Source organism: Diprion similis, chromosome 6 (assembly GCF_021155765.1).
Source record: "Diprion similis isolate iyDipSimi1 chromosome 6, iyDipSimi1.1, whole genome shotgun sequence".
NCBI classification, from domain to species: Eukaryota; Metazoa; Arthropoda; class Insecta; order Hymenoptera; family Diprionidae; genus Diprion; species Diprion similis.
Window position 1 is genome coordinate 937930 of NC_060110.1, and position 21390 is coordinate 959319.

At 41.0% G+C, this 21390-nt stretch overlaps 1 protein-coding gene and 2 long non-coding RNA genes across 4 annotated transcripts; 2 read left to right on the top strand and 1 right to left on the bottom strand.

The window, feature by feature from the left end:
* The first annotated feature begins 1416 nt into the window (after window positions 1-1416).
* On the top strand, window positions 1417-19711 carry LOC124406449. The gene is made up of 3 exons (XR_006929238.1): window positions 1417-1427; window positions 2578-2583; window positions 19624-19711. It is a non-coding gene; the product is annotated as an uncharacterized LOC124406449 (long non-coding RNA).
* LOC124406447 (vesicular acetylcholine transporter) lies at window positions 10770-16933 on the top strand. 2 transcript variants are annotated; one of them, XM_046881857.1, is made up of 3 exons: window positions 10770-10896; window positions 11836-12024; window positions 14593-16933. In XM_046881857.1, exon 3 carries the CDS (start codon window positions 14737-14739, stop codon window positions 16558-16560), a length of 1824 nt encoding a protein of 607 aa, XP_046737813.1. In that variant the 5' UTR covers window positions 10770-10896; window positions 11836-12024; window positions 14593-14736; the 3' UTR covers window positions 16561-16933. The 2 variants fall into 2 exon arrangements, with proteins under 2 accessions (XP_046737813.1, XP_046737814.1); XM_046881858.1 differs by lacking the exon at window positions 11836-12024 and having other exon boundaries at window positions 10807-10896.
* Window positions 18792-20081, bottom strand: LOC124406448. The gene is made up of 2 exons (XR_006929237.1): window positions 19896-20081; window positions 18792-19287 (listed from the first exon to the last, which is right to left on the bottom strand). It is a non-coding gene; the product is annotated as an uncharacterized LOC124406448 (long non-coding RNA).
* Between the last annotated feature and the right edge of the window lie 1309 nt (window positions 20082-21390).

A 21390-nucleotide genomic window follows, 5' to 3' on the forward strand; every position in this document is an offset into this window, starting at 1 on the left:
GTGTTCGTCATTTGACCAGAGAGAGCTAGCAGACACTCCGTCCGAGTTACATGGTATGAAATCACACGAGTGGCTAGAAAATAAACTGTCCGTGAATCGCATACGTAATTCAAAAGCGCACGGCTATAATGCAACGTTTTGCGTACGTAGCTATTATATGTATTGGCTACGAACGTTTTGTACGCGCCTTTATGCGATTCGAGTAATATATTATATATCTAGGTGATATGTTGCAAATACTGTTGGCACGCGATTTGCCAACATTTCGCATCCCCGCTCACACATGTATGTATAAAAATATATGTATATTATAGCCTATGCACCGCGTACATAAAGTACAAGGCAAATTGCTCAAAGATGCAATGCAATGGATCTGAATTATCGGCATAATTACACTCTGTTCAGACTCGTTTACAATAAAACTGATCGTTAATCATTTGGTGCAGCAGTGCGGTAGTTAGGTTAATAAAGAAAGAGACTAAAGACTGTTACAGTTTTTAAAAAATCTTAATAAACAGACCTTTATCTCGGATGATCATGTTAAATTTATGTTAAATTTAAGAGAAAACCGATTACGAATATACGAAGTATTAGATGAATTTGAGTACTAAAATTACACCCAACAAGCGAGGCGTACAATAAAGAATTTAATTTAACGGAGAAGATGCTCCACGGATCTTATGGGAAGAATAATTTCGCCGATACGTATAAACGTTTGCTTCTGTAACGAAGTCATAATATGTTAGGTGATTAAATTAACTACAAAGATGTGTGTGTACGTGTGAAGATGCCGATGGGTGATGAAGAAAGCCGAGATCGTACCTGGAAGTTAATCTCAAGCGAACGCAACACGCAATATGGTAATTTTTAAAAGGACATTATTACAGTTCGTTGAAATTATATTCGTGGTTTACCATATCGATGCTTTTGATTAATTTTTACGTCGATCTATCATTCATGCCTTATAAGATAAGTATAACTTTCAGTGAATCGTTTCAGCTTTCTCCGGAGTCTGAGGATGCGCCGTGGATCGCTGCAACGCAACTATGCACCAGAGATTGGGAAACTCTCCCGATCTAGAGAGTAAACGGATCAGATCGCTCCCTCCATGCATTGCTAGCACAGAACGTATATCTCGGTTCCGTAAGATCCCACCAGACGCTAAACAAATGCATGGATGATGTGTACAGGAAGAAAAAATATCTAGTGCAAGGCTGCAAATACGCTATCGTTTCATCCTTAAGCATGATGCAGTTCCGAGAACCGCACGCATCTCGTCGACTATCCTTTCGCCGATGAGGTAATCCAACGAGGAGCTGCTACTCGTGTGAATATTCATACTCAAACGAGGAGTATAAAAAGTAATTGTTCGTTCTTTTATTCTATAAACTAATTATGTCCATTCGTTTTACAAAGAATAATAATAAGTTTATATTGTAAGTTCTCTCTTTCATGATCACTAAGCACCATATAATATATTGTGAATAAGAGCTCGTTAAATTTCCGAGATTCAAGGAACTCAACATGGCAACTGGTGAAGATTGAGGGGCTAGCTTTTGCATCTTGAAGCGGAAAAATCGCCCTTACTTCGTTAAACCTGGTGATAAAATCTGATTTACCCGACTTCGTATGTTTTTTCACCCACAGATTGACGTCGATGCTGGAATACAGAGAGAAAATGGTGAAACTTTACAGATTGAGCGTCCGGTTTGGCCACCTTAAGCTCCAGCTGTCGAACCCAGATTATGGAGGTTATGTATGTGATACGGAATTTCTTTTGGGTTTAGTAGATTTCAAATAGTTTGTCATAGCATTTCGGGCAGGCTTGGCAAACATTTTTTGTTAACTGACCGATGACTGTTATAAGTTGTAGTCTTGCAGCAACGTACTTTTAATTTACCAGACTTAATTTTTTGACGCGAGAGAGTTTGACTTCTCATAACCCGTTTCGACTAAGAAGGAACATCAGTTTGGTGTCCCCTTCTGATTTCGTTGAGACTCATGTATGTTGTAGAATATTTTTTATCTGCGGAAACACAGTTTAAAGGGGTGAAAACGACCCCCAAAGATTTGAATGCAGCCAACACTGCAATGTTTTTTTAATGAATAGGAAAACGTTAGTATCATTCAAATCCGTCAAGCGCATCGCGAAATCACCTCGTTGGTGTCCATCTTTGGGGGTCGTTTTCACCACTCTAAACAGTTTTTCCGCAGATAAAAAAAAAAAAAAAACTTGTCTCTTAGTTTTCAATGTTCTACGTACAACATGCATGAGTCTCAACGAAATCAGAGGGCGACACACAACTGATGTCACTTGTAAGTTGGTGCCCCTGCCTTACGGACCAAAATATTGCCACCGTACGATCTCGCCGACCAATTGAGTTCGATTATTTTGCGCCTGCGTTATTATCAACTACTTAGCCTGTCGCGTTTCGTCTTGTGTATTTAACGAAAAAAATTGCGTGTACTACCTTGTACTCGACGTGGATTGAGCAATGCCAAGCTGCGTGACGCTCTGTCATATCCTACGCACCGTGCGGCCATTCCGAATACTCATAACTCGATGCTTCACGGAAGTTGGATGTATCTTTTCTCTCAAATTCACTAGTGACATTCTGTTCCTAGCGTATCTCAGTTGTTGATCGTGGGAAAGACAATGAGGGGGACAATTTCTCGACGACAAATAAAGGTCGAGTCCCTGGGCACCTGCAAAGCTTTAATGTGCTGGTGAAGAGTAAGTTTTTTGCAACGTATTTGTCTTTGTGACTATTGACTATCAATAATTCAATACCCAATTTATGGGACCGAGGGTAAGTGAGTTCTGATTAGTAGAGAATTAAGAAGTTGTTCGAATTATCATACTAGACAATCGAATTATCGCAAGTTCAACGAAAGCCATAATTATTACGGTCACACGATTTTTGGACGGTAGAAACATGTAATCTAATAAAATTATTTGAACACAGTTATTCTGGGAGCAGAAATTTTGGTAAAATTTGGAAAATAGTATTCATATTTTCTCGATATTAAATATTGAAATCTCGGTTGACGAAGATTTGAAAGTCCTCAAAACTGATGAAAACAGATTCATCCTGAACCTAATTACGATAATCCTGTCATTTTACTGTTCGTCAGTTACGAGCGAAAACTATTTTTAAACACTTGACCCTCTCTTCCAGGTATTAAACAGTCTTCTTTCTCACGAAACAATTAAGTTGTCCGAAAACAGTTACAACTTGATAAAGTCTGCTCGTTTCCTGTTTGTCGAAGGATTTTACAAGCGGTAATCAACTCTAAGGTAAGCTAATGCAGCATGAATCGTGCACGTAAGTAGGTATAAAGATAAGGAGAGAGACTCGATGATCATCCAGTAAATTTAGAAGTTAAAAGTATCCTTTCCAGCATCGATCCTGGAACTACTGAGGTCTCGTAAAAACACTTGAAATCTAAGTCTACGTCAGTTGTGGGGTGAAAAGCGACGTTGACGATGGCCGAAGGCGAATGCGTTTCAGCGTTTTATTCCACCTTCTGAGAACCCAACTACCCGATTCTTTTCCTTTCATGCCCAGAAGCGGCGTGAAGAGCGGGGCCAAGGGGTAGCGGAACAAGTTCCTCTGTTTGATCCGCAAACACTGTAATTGCCTGGAATATTATATTATAGGAGGGGACGGATTGGGCGCTTTGGGTGCCGTCGTGTTCCGTCGAACCCCGCAACGTACAGCGGGATAATAATTCATTTTTAACGTCGAAGGGAACTCCTTTTCAGACGCCCCGCCGGACGTGAAATGAGTTTGCTTTCGGACCGTGCATGCGAGAATTCTTATCGTTGACAGGCTAGACTACAGCGTGCCTTGTACAAGGTAGAAATATATGTGCACCTAGAAAAACTCTACTTGCTGTTACTATAATATGCGGTCCTTGTATTTCCATTTTTTCTATAACTAATGAATACAGTTCTCTCTTTGTACAATATGAAAATGAGCTTTGTAGCTGTTGCCAGAAAATATACTTACTACTTGTTACTATTCTTTTTGATTAAAGTAACTTGCTAAAAGGTGTTAATGTGGCAAATGTCACATTCGGTAGTATCAACAACTGTAATCACACTAAATAGTACATCATTTTCGCGTGATTCCGACAATATTGAAACTGTTATATTGTACTACTATCGATTTCATTAGAATTTTCTATCAATTATGTTTCATATATAAAATTTTTCTCAGTCTTTCTAATATATCTATGCTTTTATAGAGGTTAAAAACTTCTCAAACCCCTCGTTTCAGGAAAGAATGAGTCGAAAATTAAATGGAAAATTGTCGACAGATTTTGTTCATTTACTCCAAAATCTGCTCTTCACTGATATCAACAAATCCTGTTATTGATATCCAATAGAGAAGTTAAATCATGTGCATGTAGACTAAAATATCAAAAAGTCAAATATCAAATTTCCCATTTGCCAAAGCTGTAGCAAGTAACGCGTTAGCCAAAGAATAAGGCATCGCAAAGTCTGAATCTTATCTCGTTAATTCTCACAGCTGATCTGAGTGTAACAGAATAGAATTAGATCGCGTGTGGTTTGATTTTTTGCGACATGTCGGAGCGAAAAATCGACTCGGTAGTTAAATGTCACGGATGTACGTACGTATAATATAAATCTAATTGTAAGAAGTCGTCTTGTTTCGCGGTTTCTTCGACTAAGTACGCGTACATAGACTGTCGCCTAGTTCACATGCGATTACGTCACCCTTATACCCTACATTCGGAATGTTTCTCCGCGGTTCTGAGCACCATATAACTTGGGACACACCTCCATCGATCCAGCAACTTATAGGTAAGTCGAACGGAACGTCGGACGAACATGCAGACTAGTTTACATCGCTGCGAGATACCGCAGGTACACACAAAGCAATTTATCGTAATAGGATCGAGTCTGCAGGTCTGCACCAGATGGAATCCTAGTCGTACGTCAACGTCAGTTGAATATATGAAAATGTTTTGCAATCTCAATGTGCGGAGTGGGATAGATGAAAAATTATGGCTGGAGGTCGAGAAAAAAGGTACGTAACGTGACGGATTCGATTCAACCGAAGGTGAAAAATATGCTAATCGAGGGGAAACGTCAGCAAAACATCAACCTTTTTCGATTCGCCTGAAAATTCAACGATCAATGAGGTTTCGTGAAACTAGTATTTTTCTCGGTGTTAGGTTTGATTGTACTGAGCAAGTTCCTAGAGACATTGGTTTGAATAACGAATATTGGCAAATATTGGCATTCCTACAAAAATTCGAAATCATTTCACTGCTACCTTGGTAGTATTAAGAACACAATTTGGTATTCGATTTTCAGCCTGACGATTGACTACAAAATCATGTCACTTGTCTACAAGAAAGCTAAAATGAACAAAAAAAATTTATATACAAAACATAAAAATTGCTTTTCAAATTGAATTTTTCTAGATCATTTAAGATTTTGCAATACAAAATAAGTCAGATAATATCAAAAAACGAACCTACTTAAATGTTTCTAGTTATTTGTAACCGATGTCTAGAAATTTCATCGACATGGTTGATGTCAAAAAAATTATAATAATTATTTGAAGTTTCAGTAACCTGCCCTGTATGTATGTATTTCTGAATTCATGGAGAAATCCTCCGGTTAAAGTATGAAGTCGTGCATTTATTCGCAAGTTTGCACGAGTTGCAGCAGTTATCGGGTAATAGAATCAGGGGGTTGGACCTAAATCGGAAGTCTTGGCTACAAACAAGATTTTTTTAACCACGTTTCGTGAGAGATTGAACCTTGTGCGCGCGTGAGTGAGCCGCCGGTGTACAGGCAAGCAAGCGAACCCTTGTTTGCCTGGAATTCGATCGCGAACAACGAAATTAACCTACTTGGTATTCAACGTGTTATCGGCCTCCTCAAAGTTCGCGTTTTAGTGCCCAAGAAATTTTTTTTTTTCTGATGTGTTTCAACGAAAACCGCGCAAGATATTTCAGGCAATTCAATCTAACTCCGGGACTTCGATTCGGAACATATAATCAGTTTTACCCAAGTTTACTGCATTTGGCGAAACTGAATTCTGATAAATAAGTACCCAGCTTAGGGGGATTTCCTTTTTTTAGCTAAATTTATCGCTTTTTTCTAATTTCCTGGTGAAAAAAGTATATACAACGGATCAATACGAAGTTTGGAACGTGGATTTATTTATCTCTTATTTATTAAGAAGAAATAATTAAAAATCATTTCCTCCCAAAAATACGCTTCCCATCCCCCTCGATGCGCGATGATTCCCAGTTTTGGGTCTTCCCATTAATTCTGCGACAAAAACCTGGGAATATTTTTATTTACACACACGTAGCTATCGCTTGACGAAAAAAGTAATATTAGGAATATTTTTTTGTTTATAACAAACAGATCGATCTATTTTTTTGTCTGAATCGATATTTTGAGTTCAAAACATGACCGGATCCTCAATTTTTTTTCCGCTTCGTCAAACGAATAAAACTGAGGAACTTGAATTGAAAATTAACAGCCAGGGTAGAAAGGGATATGAAGAATATTCATGTAACGAACTTCTCCGCATGAAAAACGTGCAAAGTCGCAATCAAGTGCAGACTAAAATCCTAGAAAAATTAACTTCCAAGTCGAACTACCGCGAGATCTCTTCCATGGAATATATTTCAGTCAGTAAAACGAAATTTTCCACGCCAAGCATTTTCCCGGAATTTGTAGTTTTGCATTCCGCCGTATCAGTAAAATTCAGACAAAAAGATACGTGGACGCCAGTATGCGAGACATCATTTCTCGTCCATGTTTCAAAGTTTAACGACGGTTCTCAGCCCTAACCCGAGCCATTTTTACTACCCACGTTGTGGGCACAAGGCGGGTATACGAAGAAGTGAATACTGCATAGTACAAAACGGAATCGCGGTAGTTTACGACATTTTTGCAAATCTCCTACGGGCATATAAATAGAGACAAAGATGGCTCCGAGGGATCGAAATGCCTGGTAGAAACCTGGATTCTCGTTCTCCGTCTGCCGTCGTCGCGTTCCTCGTTATTGATCCGCACCGCGAGCAGCAGCCAGGTGTTGTTTCTCCTTCTGGTGGTGGTTCTCTAGCCGCGTTGAACACGTCCGCTGAACGATCATCCGGAGGGTCCAGGCGATTATCTCAAGGCGAACATCTGGAGATTTTCCCCCCTTCCTTCATATTTACCGGTAAATCGGATTTCGCCAAGGAGAACAAGCCTGATGAGATCCGAGTCCAAGATGTAAAAGTGGTTCTTACCTTCCTAATGGCTCGATTCCGCTCAAAGCACCTAATAATGCCAATCTGCTACCAGATGAAAGAGAAAAAAAAAATTAAACGATTTTACGTGAGTTCTCCGCAATATGTATAGCTGTATATATATGTATACAGTCAATCAACCGCAGCACTCGACGGTCTGACGTCATCCGACGCTGATCAGAGTGCTCGGCTGCAGTAGTAAAGGAAAGACTCTAGTCGGCCACGTGTCCAGCCAAACTTCGAGCTACAGAGGCAATATTGTCACAGAAATGGGCAGTCCTTCATTCGATCAATTAATTACCCATCATCGCTGCAGTTCGTGTCTCGATCAATTAATTATTCTTCAGAATGACTTTGGCTTGTGTGTGAAGAGAAAGTGTATGCGTGTTTGGAAGAAGAACTGTTGGAACGACTGCACTGAGAGAAAAATTTACTTGTTCTTCCGAATTTACTTTATTCGATAAGTAATTTTCTTTAGTTCGAATAAGACGCGCTGGGATCTAGTGAATTTACTAAGATCAATGCTTTAGATGTTTGAAAGATTTTTTTTTTCGGTAACCACGAGTAAATATCGTCACAGCAGTATTCAAGTAATTGAGAGCATCAATTATTTAAATAGTGCTAATATGCTGTTCACTTGTGGACAAAAAACATTTAATCAAACTACGAATGCCCTGATCCTGGTGGATTTATTTTCTATATTGCGTGATTAACAATGAAGCAAATTAAGAAGAACAAGAAAATGTACTTACTCTTGAACAAATGAATTTTTCTCTCAGTCTGGAAGTTTTATACGCAGACTTCTATCAACTTCTACACCATCGACTTTTGACACGGACACGTTTCGGATCCTTCAAATCCTTGAGTGACAGCTAAGGCATTAACATGGCTGAGCCAGACGCTTGGTTAATACTTAAATAGCTACAAGCTCTTGTGAAATTTGGTGCACTTAACTTCTGCGCATCTTCAAGTTCGTATAATTGCGCTTTACTTTGAGATCTAATATCGCGACTGTCTTCACGAAAGAAGGCCATCTCACGGATATTAGAATCTCCGTGTGCAGACACGTGCAGAGGCTCTTTATACTTACGCTAGAAATTGCGAAACAATTACAGAATGCCTGATGCCGTGTTATTACTGTTATATACTTATTCGCGAATGCGTAACGCGAGTTTAGCAATAAAATCATCGCAATCTACGCTCGTCACGCATTCTCGAACTCGTACTTTTCTGATAATTAACAAGCTGAGATCGCACTATTATGAGAATTAGTCTTTCCTAGTTAGCGGTAAAAGTCACTCAGCCAAATGATTCCAACGATTTAGATGTCGATGATTACTGTACTCGGTACATACGAGTCACGCTGCACGTACATACATTTGAATCGTTCAATTGTCTCGTTAACTGGAATAATACCGTAGTCAGGATCTCCTAGATGTTCGTTTCGTTACCGTGAGACAGTTAAAGTAAAAGCAGTTCTCGCGAGGAATCGAATCAACCGCTTTTCACAGAGTTTATGACCTTACAGCAGTCTGCGGTTCGTGATTGATTCGTCAGAAGACAATAGAGAAATTGCAGTCTCGTAACTTTCCAAGTTTTGATCATTCGATTTTACTCGCAGTCTAAGATGCAAGGATTTGCCCGTTAAGAATGTGAATCGAGCTCAAACGAATTATCGGTAAATCGTGTCATGAAAAAACTCCTTTCAGAAAATTCACATCCGACAAGATACCGCCTTGAAGGTATTGATTACACTTTGTGATAAACGTTTAGAATTGATTAGGTACCAAAGCAACGAGCTCGAACAATGCGCACTTGAGGGATGCTTGATAATTAATTTACTGAAGACAGATCACGTGAGATTCGCATCTAACTAGAACTCGTCACATCGTCCGTCAGCGAATATTTTGAAAGTATAAATGGGAAATGAAGTAATGAAATGGTTGGGTACTATTACCGGAAGTCAGATATCACTTGTTCCGCAAACCCGATGTAATTATTAGCGTAATTAATCGTTGATCTCGGAAGTATCAGCCCTAAACTTTGTTCAACGATTTGTTCTTGGGGTGGGTCAGAGGGTGTCCCAAGTTGACACGCCTATCGCTCAGCTGTCACTAGCGTGAGACAAATTATAGCATTTAGCTCGTCAAGGAAACTTCACCGACACACAGACCGGGGTTCCAACCATTCACGGTTAGACCCAAACGTTTTAGAGCGGCGCGAAATCTCCGAGCAAGGAGAAACCAGCGGAAAATTCAATGCCTGGAAGTCAAGAACTGAACAACATTGCAGGGCAGAGCTTGGGGTTGCCGAAGGATTCTACTGGAGTAAATGAAAGGATAAAAATTCGACACGTAGATTTCTCAACGGGTAGAATGGCGAGTGAAATTTTTAACCGTCATCAATAATGTAAAAAATGCCTGAGGTATTTTTAGTTTCAGTTCCTCTTTGAGGATCAATTAACTGCACGCTTCTGCGATTCTTGAAAGCGGATTACGAGTGAAATTCACTACGGTTTTATTTTATAGTGGAAGAGATTGGCGGTGTAGGATAAATTAGAAAAAAAAAATCCCGCATAGGAGTTTGAATACATTGCCAATGACGGCGTGGATCTGGAAAAACGTTGCATGTAATCTTCTCGACGTAGGATGAATCTATGTCTATAACACCTTGAAGGATTCTCCTGAGACGCTATTCTTCCGAATAAAGTAACAATATAAGTCACAATCCGAGACTTATAACCAGATTTAATTCCCGACGATGTAAAATGGAGTAGCAATCATCCAGCCCGACTCGTCCTTAGGGGAAATGTCATCGCGTGAGGTTCGCCACAACGCTTCTATGGTCTACCATGCAACTGAGCAGACAAGAGACATGTTTTCTGAAAAGACCAAGGTGGTTTCAACGCGCTGAATGAACGGGGCTCGTTCAAGCTCCCAGCAATTTCAATGGCCGCCTTGAATGACCTCTGCCTCGTCTCCGCGCAAGCTCTTTAAGTCTGCAGGGGACATCTTGGCTCCCGAGACAAGTGAATGGATGTTGATGTTGGACGGACTGGATGACTGGGTTTCCGGTCGCCCTTCGGCCGAGCTTTTGTACAGACTTGGCTGGTGCACGAAACGCGATCATCTCTTCTCTGGCTTCGAAATAAGGCGACCTTGCCTGAAGCGCGATTCGAAATCGGGCGTCTCTGCCTTACGACCGCGTAAGCATCGCCGGGGTCAACTCGAAGCACTCAAACCCCCCAGGCTGAAAAACACTGAGCCCCCGAACCCCTTCCCGCCGCCCACGCGCACCACTTCACAGGTGAGAGGTATCGACCTAGGTACAGAAATACTGGGCATCATCGACCGGCAACCCTCGTACCTGGCCACCTTCCTCGCATCGAGGGGCTGACGTACGAACTCCGAACCAATCCCGGGCGGCTCCTGGCAGCGGCTGCGCTCTCGACGGGGGTCGCGAGGGCGAAGGGGGGGTGTGAGGGGTGCGGGTGACCCGGTGGCGGGGACACCTTCGACGACAGACGTCCTGACGCTACCCCGAGGGAGAGACACGTCGCGATACGCGGTGTCCGCGTGTTTTCTTTGCCGGGAGCTTTTGGTCTACGTAAGTAAATACACAATCTTCGATATTCACTCCAAGTAATTCATTCGTGTTGTATGATTTGTGATTAATTTTTTTGTTTATTCTTTTTCTCTGTATCTTGCTCTTCCGTTCGGGAAATCGATGAACCGTTTCTTGATAAATCAATAGTGGTGAGTTCTCGCGATACCTTGAGGTAAATCCTCTCCGTTCTCAAATAATCTTGCCCTGAAAATTATGAAAAATTAAAAGACAGCCGGTAGGACTTTGAAGTATTTCGTAATTCTGAAATTTGTAGAACACATTGTCGGTACGTGGATGCTTGCATAACCGATATTCAAGTCTCATGTATTCATCCCCTCAATGCAGATGTTCGATCGATTAATTACGACGGCTAATTTGGTGGTCCGTTGCCGCATACAATAAACTTTCCGAACAATGAGCGTCGATTTGGTAACAGTGAGGAGTAATCGGTACTTACGTTAATGTCTGGAACGAGCTTTTATAACTTCTTAGGTAAAGGATTATTTGCTGTTTTCGAGACATAAAAGACGTCTGGATATTGAATCCTGCAAATCAACAGAATCAATCGCTTAGGCAGACATCAAAATTCTTGTCGGTTATATTTGCGGCTTAGGTCGACCTGTCAAACAATTTTCCGCGATGTCGATTTTCCGAATCCCCAACCCTCCGTCGACGCGTTACACCTAAATCTGACCCGCGACCGCCGGACGAGGGGACGACGATATCACGTGTCGATTTCTTCGGCTAAGCGTGTCCTTGACCCTGCCTATATAGCTTTCCAAAAGCTTCGGAGCTTTGTAAAGCATGAAGCGAATTCATGGTTCAATTTCACCCCGCGGAAGCTGAACTTCCTTTTCACTCTGCCACCTATAATAATTCTGGAAAGAAAAAACTTGGACGGAACTTGTTGGAACTTGACATTTTTTCACCTGATTGCAGGCGCGGTAAAGGTCGCGGCTTGAAAGGTGGAGGGCCAGGGCACGACAAGAACGACGGAGACGAGAAGCGGCTCGGACGAAGGCCCGGAAGTGACGGGCCCCACTCTGAGCGGTCTGCTGGCAAATCTGCCGTTAGCGGGCCCCCAGCGGCTCGCCAACTCTCTGCGACAGAAATTTGCCAATAATTCTGGTGAGTCGCCTTTTATCCTTACCTAAACCTACTACTTCGTAGTGCGAACTTCATTTTCGATCATTAGATCCGTCGGCTATTCGTATAGGGTTTCAAAAAAGCTCCTAATTTACGGATTACAAAGTAGTAACTTGAAGGAAAGGTCACGCGATAGAAGAGACCAATTCCAATAATAAGATTTAACCCAATTTTATGACGCTAAAATAAAAACACTCATATTACGGCGTTTCATCGGATAGGCAATAGGAAAAAAAAAAAAAAAAAAATTCTCGATAAATGTCCAACGCGATTTGAAAAGCCTTTCAGAAAAGTAAAAAGTCCTTCAGAAGACATCGAAAAGAAGCTTCGAATATTTGTTTATATTCTGTAAAACGCCGATACACGGTTCTCTTGTTTACGGGCACACGAGTGTGTCAAAAAAGTTTTGGTGACAACGACTTTTTCTACCGCGCGAGTTCTCTCTGTGAGAGAGTGAGCCAGAGCAATTTGAACTGATTTTCAACATACTTTCAAATTCATTTCGTTCTGTGATATTTTGAATCGGATATAATTTTTTTCAGCGGTGTGTTTAATTTCGACTTCGAATCTTCTTACGATATGCTTGTTCAAAATCTTATGGGTCATAACATGTGTGCGTTACGTTACCAGATCTACAATTTGATCTAATTAATTTTCTCAACCGTTATTCAAGGTTTAGCTACATAAATTTTACGCATCACCGACGAATTCGGAACTTTGTTTCAGTTTCGTCACAGATTATTCGTACCTTAATTACGGATGAGCGATTACATATTCGGCATTCGTTTGGCTTCGGTTTCGATAGAAAATTGCAATGTTAGCGGTCACCGCGACAATGTTGAAATTCGTCATATAACGAGGGCTGATCTAACTAACCGATATTTAGACACCCTCCGCCCGCCATTCATCCCCTACAGAACCTGTCACAACCCTGGCGATGCAAAGCACCGGAACAAACAGGAACCCTCGTTCATTCGCTAAGTAAATACTTTAAAACATTAAAGCATCGACGAGCCGTCGAGGTACAATTAATTAAGCAGGGACCGGCTTGCAGTATCGTTTCCCCAGAGGTCTAACTGGCAAGTAGGTCTACATGCAATATCGCGCACATACGTATAAGGCTCAGTTCGCCCAAGTCGGTAGATGCGACTAATTTCAATGAAAGGGTGTGCAGTTATCTCGTCAGCCATCGCACAGTGACCACCTCCTATCTAGCAGAAGGTAATCTATAACCTTGTGCTTGCATCATTCACGCGTCGAATGGAAGGAATGGCTGAAAGGTCAAAGGGACCCTGACGCAGTATCGAAACTCTTCGAAGAGCTTGCAGATCTGTTATTCGTCACTCTAATTTGTTCAGTTATCCGAGCCAATATCTACCTACACTTTCACTGATTTCTTGCCAGCATTGGAAGGAAATTTCGAGTTAATTTGACAGGGGAAGGAGTTTTAGCGTTTACATAGATGCACCGTCGTATCGTTTTATAAGCTCATATACCTGTATTGTATAACTGCATTTACGAGCGAGCTTTTACTTTATACGCTCTACTTGTGGGCAAATTAGCAAACATAGTCCAGGGTCAGAATCACTTCTTAGACACACATATTCGATCGACAACGACGAGGTCGAGCGTCGCGGTGAATCAGTGGTGCTTCGGATCCAGCGACGAGGGAATAAAACTTTTAATGGCTGACGTTAATTAAGGATATTCGCTCGTTCTTGTCGAGCAATAAGCCGGGGCGCGTCACTTTCTCGATTTTTACGGTCGTCCAGCGATGACGGAAGTTGATATTTCACCAAATTATTGAAATGAAAGAAATGCATATTTTTGTATATTGCAAAATATTTTCACTTGGCTAACGTCTTATTCTTACACCGTAGTTGGGGTTCGCGTATTCGCGTGTTTCGTTAACGAGCACTGCCTGCACCCTCATCAGCTGTTCATAAAAGTCACGCGATCGCAAAGTCGAGATTAGTTTACTATACAAGTATGAGTTCGTAAATCGCATCCAGAATCTGATATAGTCCGAAATTATTACAAGAGGGAAAAAATTCTGAGTACACGACCATGTCTCGCTCCTTTTCCAAGTGGCTGACAACTTCCAAGCATTCGAGGTTAAAGTATGAAATCTGTGGATGTACGTTAAGCTAATCTCTAAAAGAAAGAAAGAAGACAAAAAGTGTAGAAAATTCAAATATCATGGAGTCTTTGAGGGGAGCCTTAGTCAGTACCGTCAACATGTGCACGCGTCGAGTGCTTCCTTAAGCGCATGCGAATTATGCTACGGAAGTAAAGTGTGAAGAGAGAGAGAGAGAGAAAGAGAGAGAGCTGAGTAACATGAGCGACGGTTTGTTTCATATCAAGTTAAAGTAAAAGAAAAAACGGCGACAAGTCGTTGCGACGAGGTCGGTTGCGCTGATGGCCGGGCCAGGGCTCCTCTCCTAAAAATCCACAAATTAAAAGAAAAGAACGCCCAAAAGCCTTGAAATTCCTAACGATGATTTCTTTAGCTGTGGGCTAACGGACTTGTTGTTGCGCTATTTGTTGTAGGTAACCCCCGACCTGGCCTGATGCGCGCCGCCACCTCCGTCGAAAAGCTCGAGGTCATCGAGGTTACCGCCTATTGACCTGGCCCCTGGGGTTAGCGAGTCACTGTGGGCCCGGGCGCTTCGCGCCTCTTGGGCCTGTGCAGCCATGACTACGATACCGATAATCAACATGGAGTTCGGGGAGCTGAAGGAAGTCGTTTGGACGAAACTCCAGGAGCCGAAGTCGCAGCGCAAATTGATCCTCGTCATCGTCTCGATAGCCCTGCTTTTGGACAACATGCTGTACATGGTAATCGTGCCAATTATCCCCGATTATCTTAAGTACGTCGGAGCATTCGGCGACGAGCCAGAGACCAACAGCACAGTGACGGGTCCACCTTCTCATCACGGCCAGGACTCGGCAACGGGTATCCTCTTCGCCTCGAAGGCGATTGTCCAGCTTATGGTGAACCCCTTCTCCGGCGCTCTGATCGACAGGATCGGCTACGACATACCCATGATGATTGGACTGACGATAATGTTTCTGTCCACCGCCGTTTTCGCCTGTGGCCGAAGCTACGGCGTCCTCTTCTTCGCCAGGAGCCTCCAGGGTGTGGGATCCGCGTTCGCGGACACAGCTGGTCTCGCCATGATCGCGGATCGTTTCACCGAAGAAGCGGAGCGATCGAAGGCGCTCGGAATTGCCTTGGCTTTCATCAGCTTCGGATGTTTGGTAGCGCCTCCTTTCGGTGGGGCGCTCTACCAGTTCGCCGGCAAGGAAATGCCCTTCCTCATACTCGCCTTTGTCAGCTTACTCGACGGTTTCATGCTCCTTCTCGTTATGAAACCACTAAAGGAACAGCTGAAGGACAGGAACAGAGACAGAAGTCCGACGATTCCGATCTGGCGTCTGTTCATCGATCCCTACATAGCGGTCTGCGCTGGTGCTCTGATGATGTCCAACGTCGCTCTGGCGTTTCTTGAACCAACCATATCCCTGTGGATGGAGGACAACATAACCCACGATAAGTGGAAGATGGGGATGATCTGGCTACCAGCCTTCTTCCCACACGTATTCGGGGTTGTGATAACCGTCAAGATGGCCAAGCAGTACCCTCAGTACCAGTGGCTGATGGCAGCCTGCGGTCTGGCGCTAGAGGGGCTGTGCTGCTTCATAATTCCATTTTCGACCTCTTACAAGGTCCTGATGATACCGATCTGCGGCATCTGCTTCGGAATCGCTCTGATTGACACGGCTCTTCTTCCAACCCTTGGATATCTTGTCGACGTGCGATACGTTTCGGTTTACGGTAGCATTTACGCCATCGCTGACATTTCTTACAGCGTCGCGTACGCGGTGGGTCCTATAATAGCCGGTGGTGTCGTCGAAGCGATCGGGTTCACCGCGCTTAACATCGGCATTGCCTTTTCCAACCTGTTGTACGCGCCGGTTCTCTACTACCTGAGGCACATCTACGACTTCAAGCCCTTCCAGGACGAGGCGAATGTCCTCATGCAGGATCCACCCGACAAAGAGTATCAGACCTACGTACTTCAGGAGCAAAGACCGGTTAATGGCGAGGTGGGAAACCACTTGACCCAGGGTAGAACAGAGACAAACATTGATCAGGCGTCAGACTACTCCACTGATCAGTATAATCAGTCCCAAAACGGCTACGACGGAAGTGGATACAACCAGAGCAGAGGCTACGAACAGCAGCCGCAAGGCTATGGCCGGCAACCAATGAGCTATGGAAGTCAGAGTGGATACGCAGCACCAGCGCAAGCTCCGCAACAACCAACGCAGCAGGCATTCGGACAGCAACGAAACTACGGCCAGCCGGAACAGAGCTTTGGACACCAACCGAGCTACGGTCAGCAGAAGCAGCCTCAGCACGAGCCCCAAGGGGACGCGAATCCCTTCAGGCGGTCTGTTGACCCCGAAAAATCTGCCGGGGACAGCAATCCGTTTAGACAGGGGATGTTCTAGTCGTTTCATGCATTTCGAACTCCCTTAGTAAACGTTTCAAAAGTACTGAATTAAGAACCAGAGAGCAATAATCGGACCACGCCGGAACGATATTGGACAGGTATGATATTATGCTGGTTTGAAAACCCGTGAAGAGTTCTTGTTCTTCTGGTGTGCGGAAGCAAGATGTCTTCTCCGGGACTGCGGAGTGCCTGTGGAGAGTGAGTGTGATGAGGAAATATCTTCACGCTGTTTATGCTTCCCAAATGAATGTTATGATTTTTTATCAAGTTAGTTGCATTGTTAGCACTTACTGGGTCTCGTATGGTTTATTAGCTTATTTTCAGGGATTTGAGGCAATAATTTGTCCTTGGCAGGTTCTTATGAGTTTCTTCACTTTCTGCATCAGAGTGCTTTTCAAATTATTTCAAGCTAAATATTGAAGAATCTTCGCGTAGAGTAAACTAACGACTATACTAAAAACTATACGTTCGTTGAATTGTACGTAATGAATTTCAGTTTCTTTTTGGAGTGAACGGTGCAGTAATGTGACGAAAGTAAAGTTTTCTAATGAAATTTCTAATGAAATATTGTTCCGGTATTTGGAGGAGGGATTGACGGCCTTGACAAATGAATCTATCGAGTTCCGAGACACAATTCGGGGCGCAAGTTTAGGATGAAAGGTATGTGTGACGTATGATTGCGATGTACATTAGTCCCGAGAACGGTGAAGGACTATTATTTTGGAGCATACCAATTCCCTCGTGGATCAAGCACTGTTTAGTTTAGAAGAATTTGAACAAATGAGCGAGTGAGTAAGTAAAGTTTGATAGATATGTATATAAATGTACGTTACTAAGTAGGGCTCGTTCGCAAGATCAAAGTTGGACGGTCGAGTTTCCCAGTCAGCAAGGGATGCTCGTCAAGACTTCATTGGTCGAGCGAGTTCCGTATTAGTTAGTTATATCTTATTTTCGTTTCGTTGAATGTCTCAGTTGCTGAACCAAGATAACATATCAGGGTCCCAGATCAGGGGCCCGAAATCCTAGTCTGTAAAGTGTTATAGGTAAATAAATACATCGAGGGTCACATCTTGATTTCATAAACTCTTCGGAACAAGGTCACGAGTTCCTAGTTCAACTTTACCGCCTATGCCAAAGCTTTGAAATCGAGATGTCACCCTCGGTTAAATTACTATCATATATTTAGAATAATAAAACGTAGTGCGTACAAGCATTCGGTATATAACGTGAGTTAACGATTAAAGTCCAGTGACAAGACGTACAGATATGTCTTCGTTTTTACGGGAATACTTTTTGCTCTAGCATTGATTTAAATTTAATCGGGTTACGTGCAATTTTATGTGGAATTCACACACGTCATATACATGATTTGTCTGATGGCAAATGAGATTAGAACTTCCAGATATATTCCAAAATCACAGATTACAAAGTGAGGCGTACAACATACTGGCGAACCAAGCTTATACTTTTGGTGCAATAAACCCCGATGATCACGATTCATTCGAGTTTTGTAAATATTTTAAAAGCTGCATATTTCTTTCGTTGTTATGTATTCTTTTTTGTAGAAGATATATTCTCTTTACTATATATTTTATGAAGTAGACGATTATGATTTGCCTTTCGTTTATAAAGTAACAGTGGTATCTGTCCTTCGAGAATTGAAGAACCATAAAATTTCCCTGATTCGGTAATCATTGATTTCCATTTCTGAGTTTTATTTTAAAATGTGATATTTTTTTAAACTGGACACTATACATATATGTGTAAGCTCATATACCATATGCGTACTGTAGGGACCATTCAAATATTGAATACCTCTATTTTGTCTTATTCCAGATGCCTAACCACCCTATGCATTTCATGATTGGTCACGGATACTTTCATACACCCTTCCGTGACAAATTTTCCACCTTCCCAACCAATTTTCATACTATTCCGAAATTCGCGAGCTACCGTGCAAGTACAAAAATGAATACAGGTTTTTCTAAAATTGAATTCGTAAACGGAAAAATATAGTACAACCTTTAATCTTTGAAGAACTTAATTTAGATGTCATGAGCTTATGTTTGACGGGATAAACCTTCTAAGAATATTTAAAAGTCTTCCTATTTTTGGAATACAGTTACTTTTGCCGGTAGCTATAATCTGCAAAAAAGCATTACCTGGCTTTACGGAATTCTTTATTTCACTCTGCGTTATAGGCACGGAAAACTCCCTTTCTTTGTTTGCGATTTTCTTTCCTCTAAAAATGTCCAATAATATTTGAATGACCCCCTGAGTAATTATTATTATATTCGATATGGTAACGTATAACTATAGATATTAATATAATACAACAATACTGAATATAACTTGATATACCAATTACAGTCTAACATATAAATAATATATATTATAAATACATGATATATATAATATATATATATATACATAAATATTAACAGTGTTAGCTTCTTTTATCTCTTGTAAATATTAGCGTTAAATTCCATCGTCCTGTAAGATCTATTATCTGCCTGCTGTATTATAAAAGTATATTATATACATATTAATTGCAAATCATATCACATACATTTATATCTATTTAATATAAATGTATGTGTATGTATATGTGTATTGATATGAAATTATTTACGTAGAGTGATAATAAACCTATAATTTCGACATATCACGCAATGAAAGTCATCGATGAAAGTACTTAAAAATTTGAAGCATATATCATTCCGTGCTATAGGTATATATGTACATACATTAGGATGGTCCTTATTTGGAAGTCGGAAAAATTTTCATTGGGACGCGCCCCAGATCTCTTCCAATTCACTAAAAGAAAAATCTATTCAAAGTTTTAACCCTCTACGTCAACTGGAACACGTGCCTCTAATCGTAAGCTCCGAAAGTTTAAAGTGTAAATAAGGGACCGATTTGAAACTTGGCAGAGTCGTTGCTTCTAATGATAGGAACAATCCCTGAAAATTTCAAAGTTTTATAATTATTATTTCCTTGTATAAAAGCTGAATAAAAGTGATGCTGTCAAGCTTATATCAAAACTTAAAATATGATAAAGTTTGAAAATTTTCAGGGCTTGTTCCTATCATTAGAAGCAACGACTCTGCCAAGTTTCAAATCAGTCCCTTAATTTATACCAAAGTCATGCAAAACGAAATCACTGGTTTTAAAAACTACATATATTTTACATTTAAATCTTTCGGAGCTTAGAGGCACGTGTTCCAGTTGACGTAGGAGCTTACAACTTTACACAGAATTTTTTCCAATGATTTGAAGCAGATCTGGAATGCGTCCCAATGAAAATTTTTACGACCCCTAAATAAGGACCACCTTAAATTATATATATATATATACACAAATATTTCAAACATATATTATATTAACATTTATTTATTAGTATGATATATTAGTATTGATAAAATCGCGTCAGATTCAGGTTATATGAAAAATATTATAAACTGTAAGGATGTATGTAATTTAATTATATGCCACTGTAACGTTGTTGAACCAGTTATTAAAACGTCATTGTTACCGAAGAATATTATGTTGAACTTCATCCAACGAATCGTATTTTGTGGATCACCGCTGATCTTACCTGCAAAACTGATATCAAATTTCTCTTCTAAATCGGTCCCTTCATTCAAAACGTCCGGTACTCTCAACTCTATCCGCATTACGAATCGTTTGGTACCGGTCCTAATCCGTGACCTGATAGTTGATGTAACAGCTCCGAGCCGAACGCCGCTTAGTAGCGTAAAGCTTTTCGGAGCCACCACAGACTATGAATATTCAATCTATTTCACTCGGGATTACCGAATTGATTATACACGTAACATCGGGACCGTGACGCCGCAGGAAGTGACTATAACTCTATACTTTGCCCTAAAACACAATGAAGTTTGTGCGTTAATTTTACACTTTACATTAATTATTACAGGTACCATTGTACGTGATGAAGCAATATTAGTTTTCTCTTTCGACAGTTATTTCGTAAGATCTAACGGTGAATTTGTAGCAAAGAATTCTACGTGCCTTGTGGAATCTGATCTAACTACGCAATACTAACTTTGTGACAAAATCGAAGACTACTTTGAACAGATTCAATCAACCGTATCACTGATACCTTCCAATGCTTGTAATCATTTTCATTGACACCAAATAGTTTGATGAAGCTTATACTGACATGCTTTGAGGGTTGATTTAGGCTAATCGACGCCCTCAAGTTTTTCGATTTTGTTATAAACAAATTTTTCAAATTAGAGTACTGATCAGACCAGGAATTCAATATTCTTCAAGGGTTTCCATTATCAGAGGCTGAGGAAAAATGAATTTTGGTGAAAATAGTTTGAATTTTATCGCTGTCTAAAATCGCTGATGAAGAACTGTTTTTTAGTTTTTGAATAAAATTGACAGCTGAAATAACGAAGAATGAATTTTGCTTCCTAGAAGGTAGTTGAAAAAAAAACTGCATTTGTGATTTGGTGGAATCGCATTTCTACGACTTGTATATAAATCGAACAACCCTTGGACAAAGCTTAGGAAATCAAACAGTTCATAATCAAGTCATGGACTTCATTCGAATATTAAAAGACACGTGACCACTTCACAAGATAAGAGTGATTGGATTTTTAGCATTGTTGTTTCATTTGGAGTGCACCGACTTCACCGAGTAAGGTGTGATCTCTTTTTAAGGAGTCCGGATGACCAAAAACCGAAACTTTTGAGGAAGATCTGTTACTGCAATTGTAAAAAAAGTTTTAGATATATCGATGTTTTATTTCAAACCACCTAAAATTCGATAAAACTTCTGTGGTTTCGTTCATTT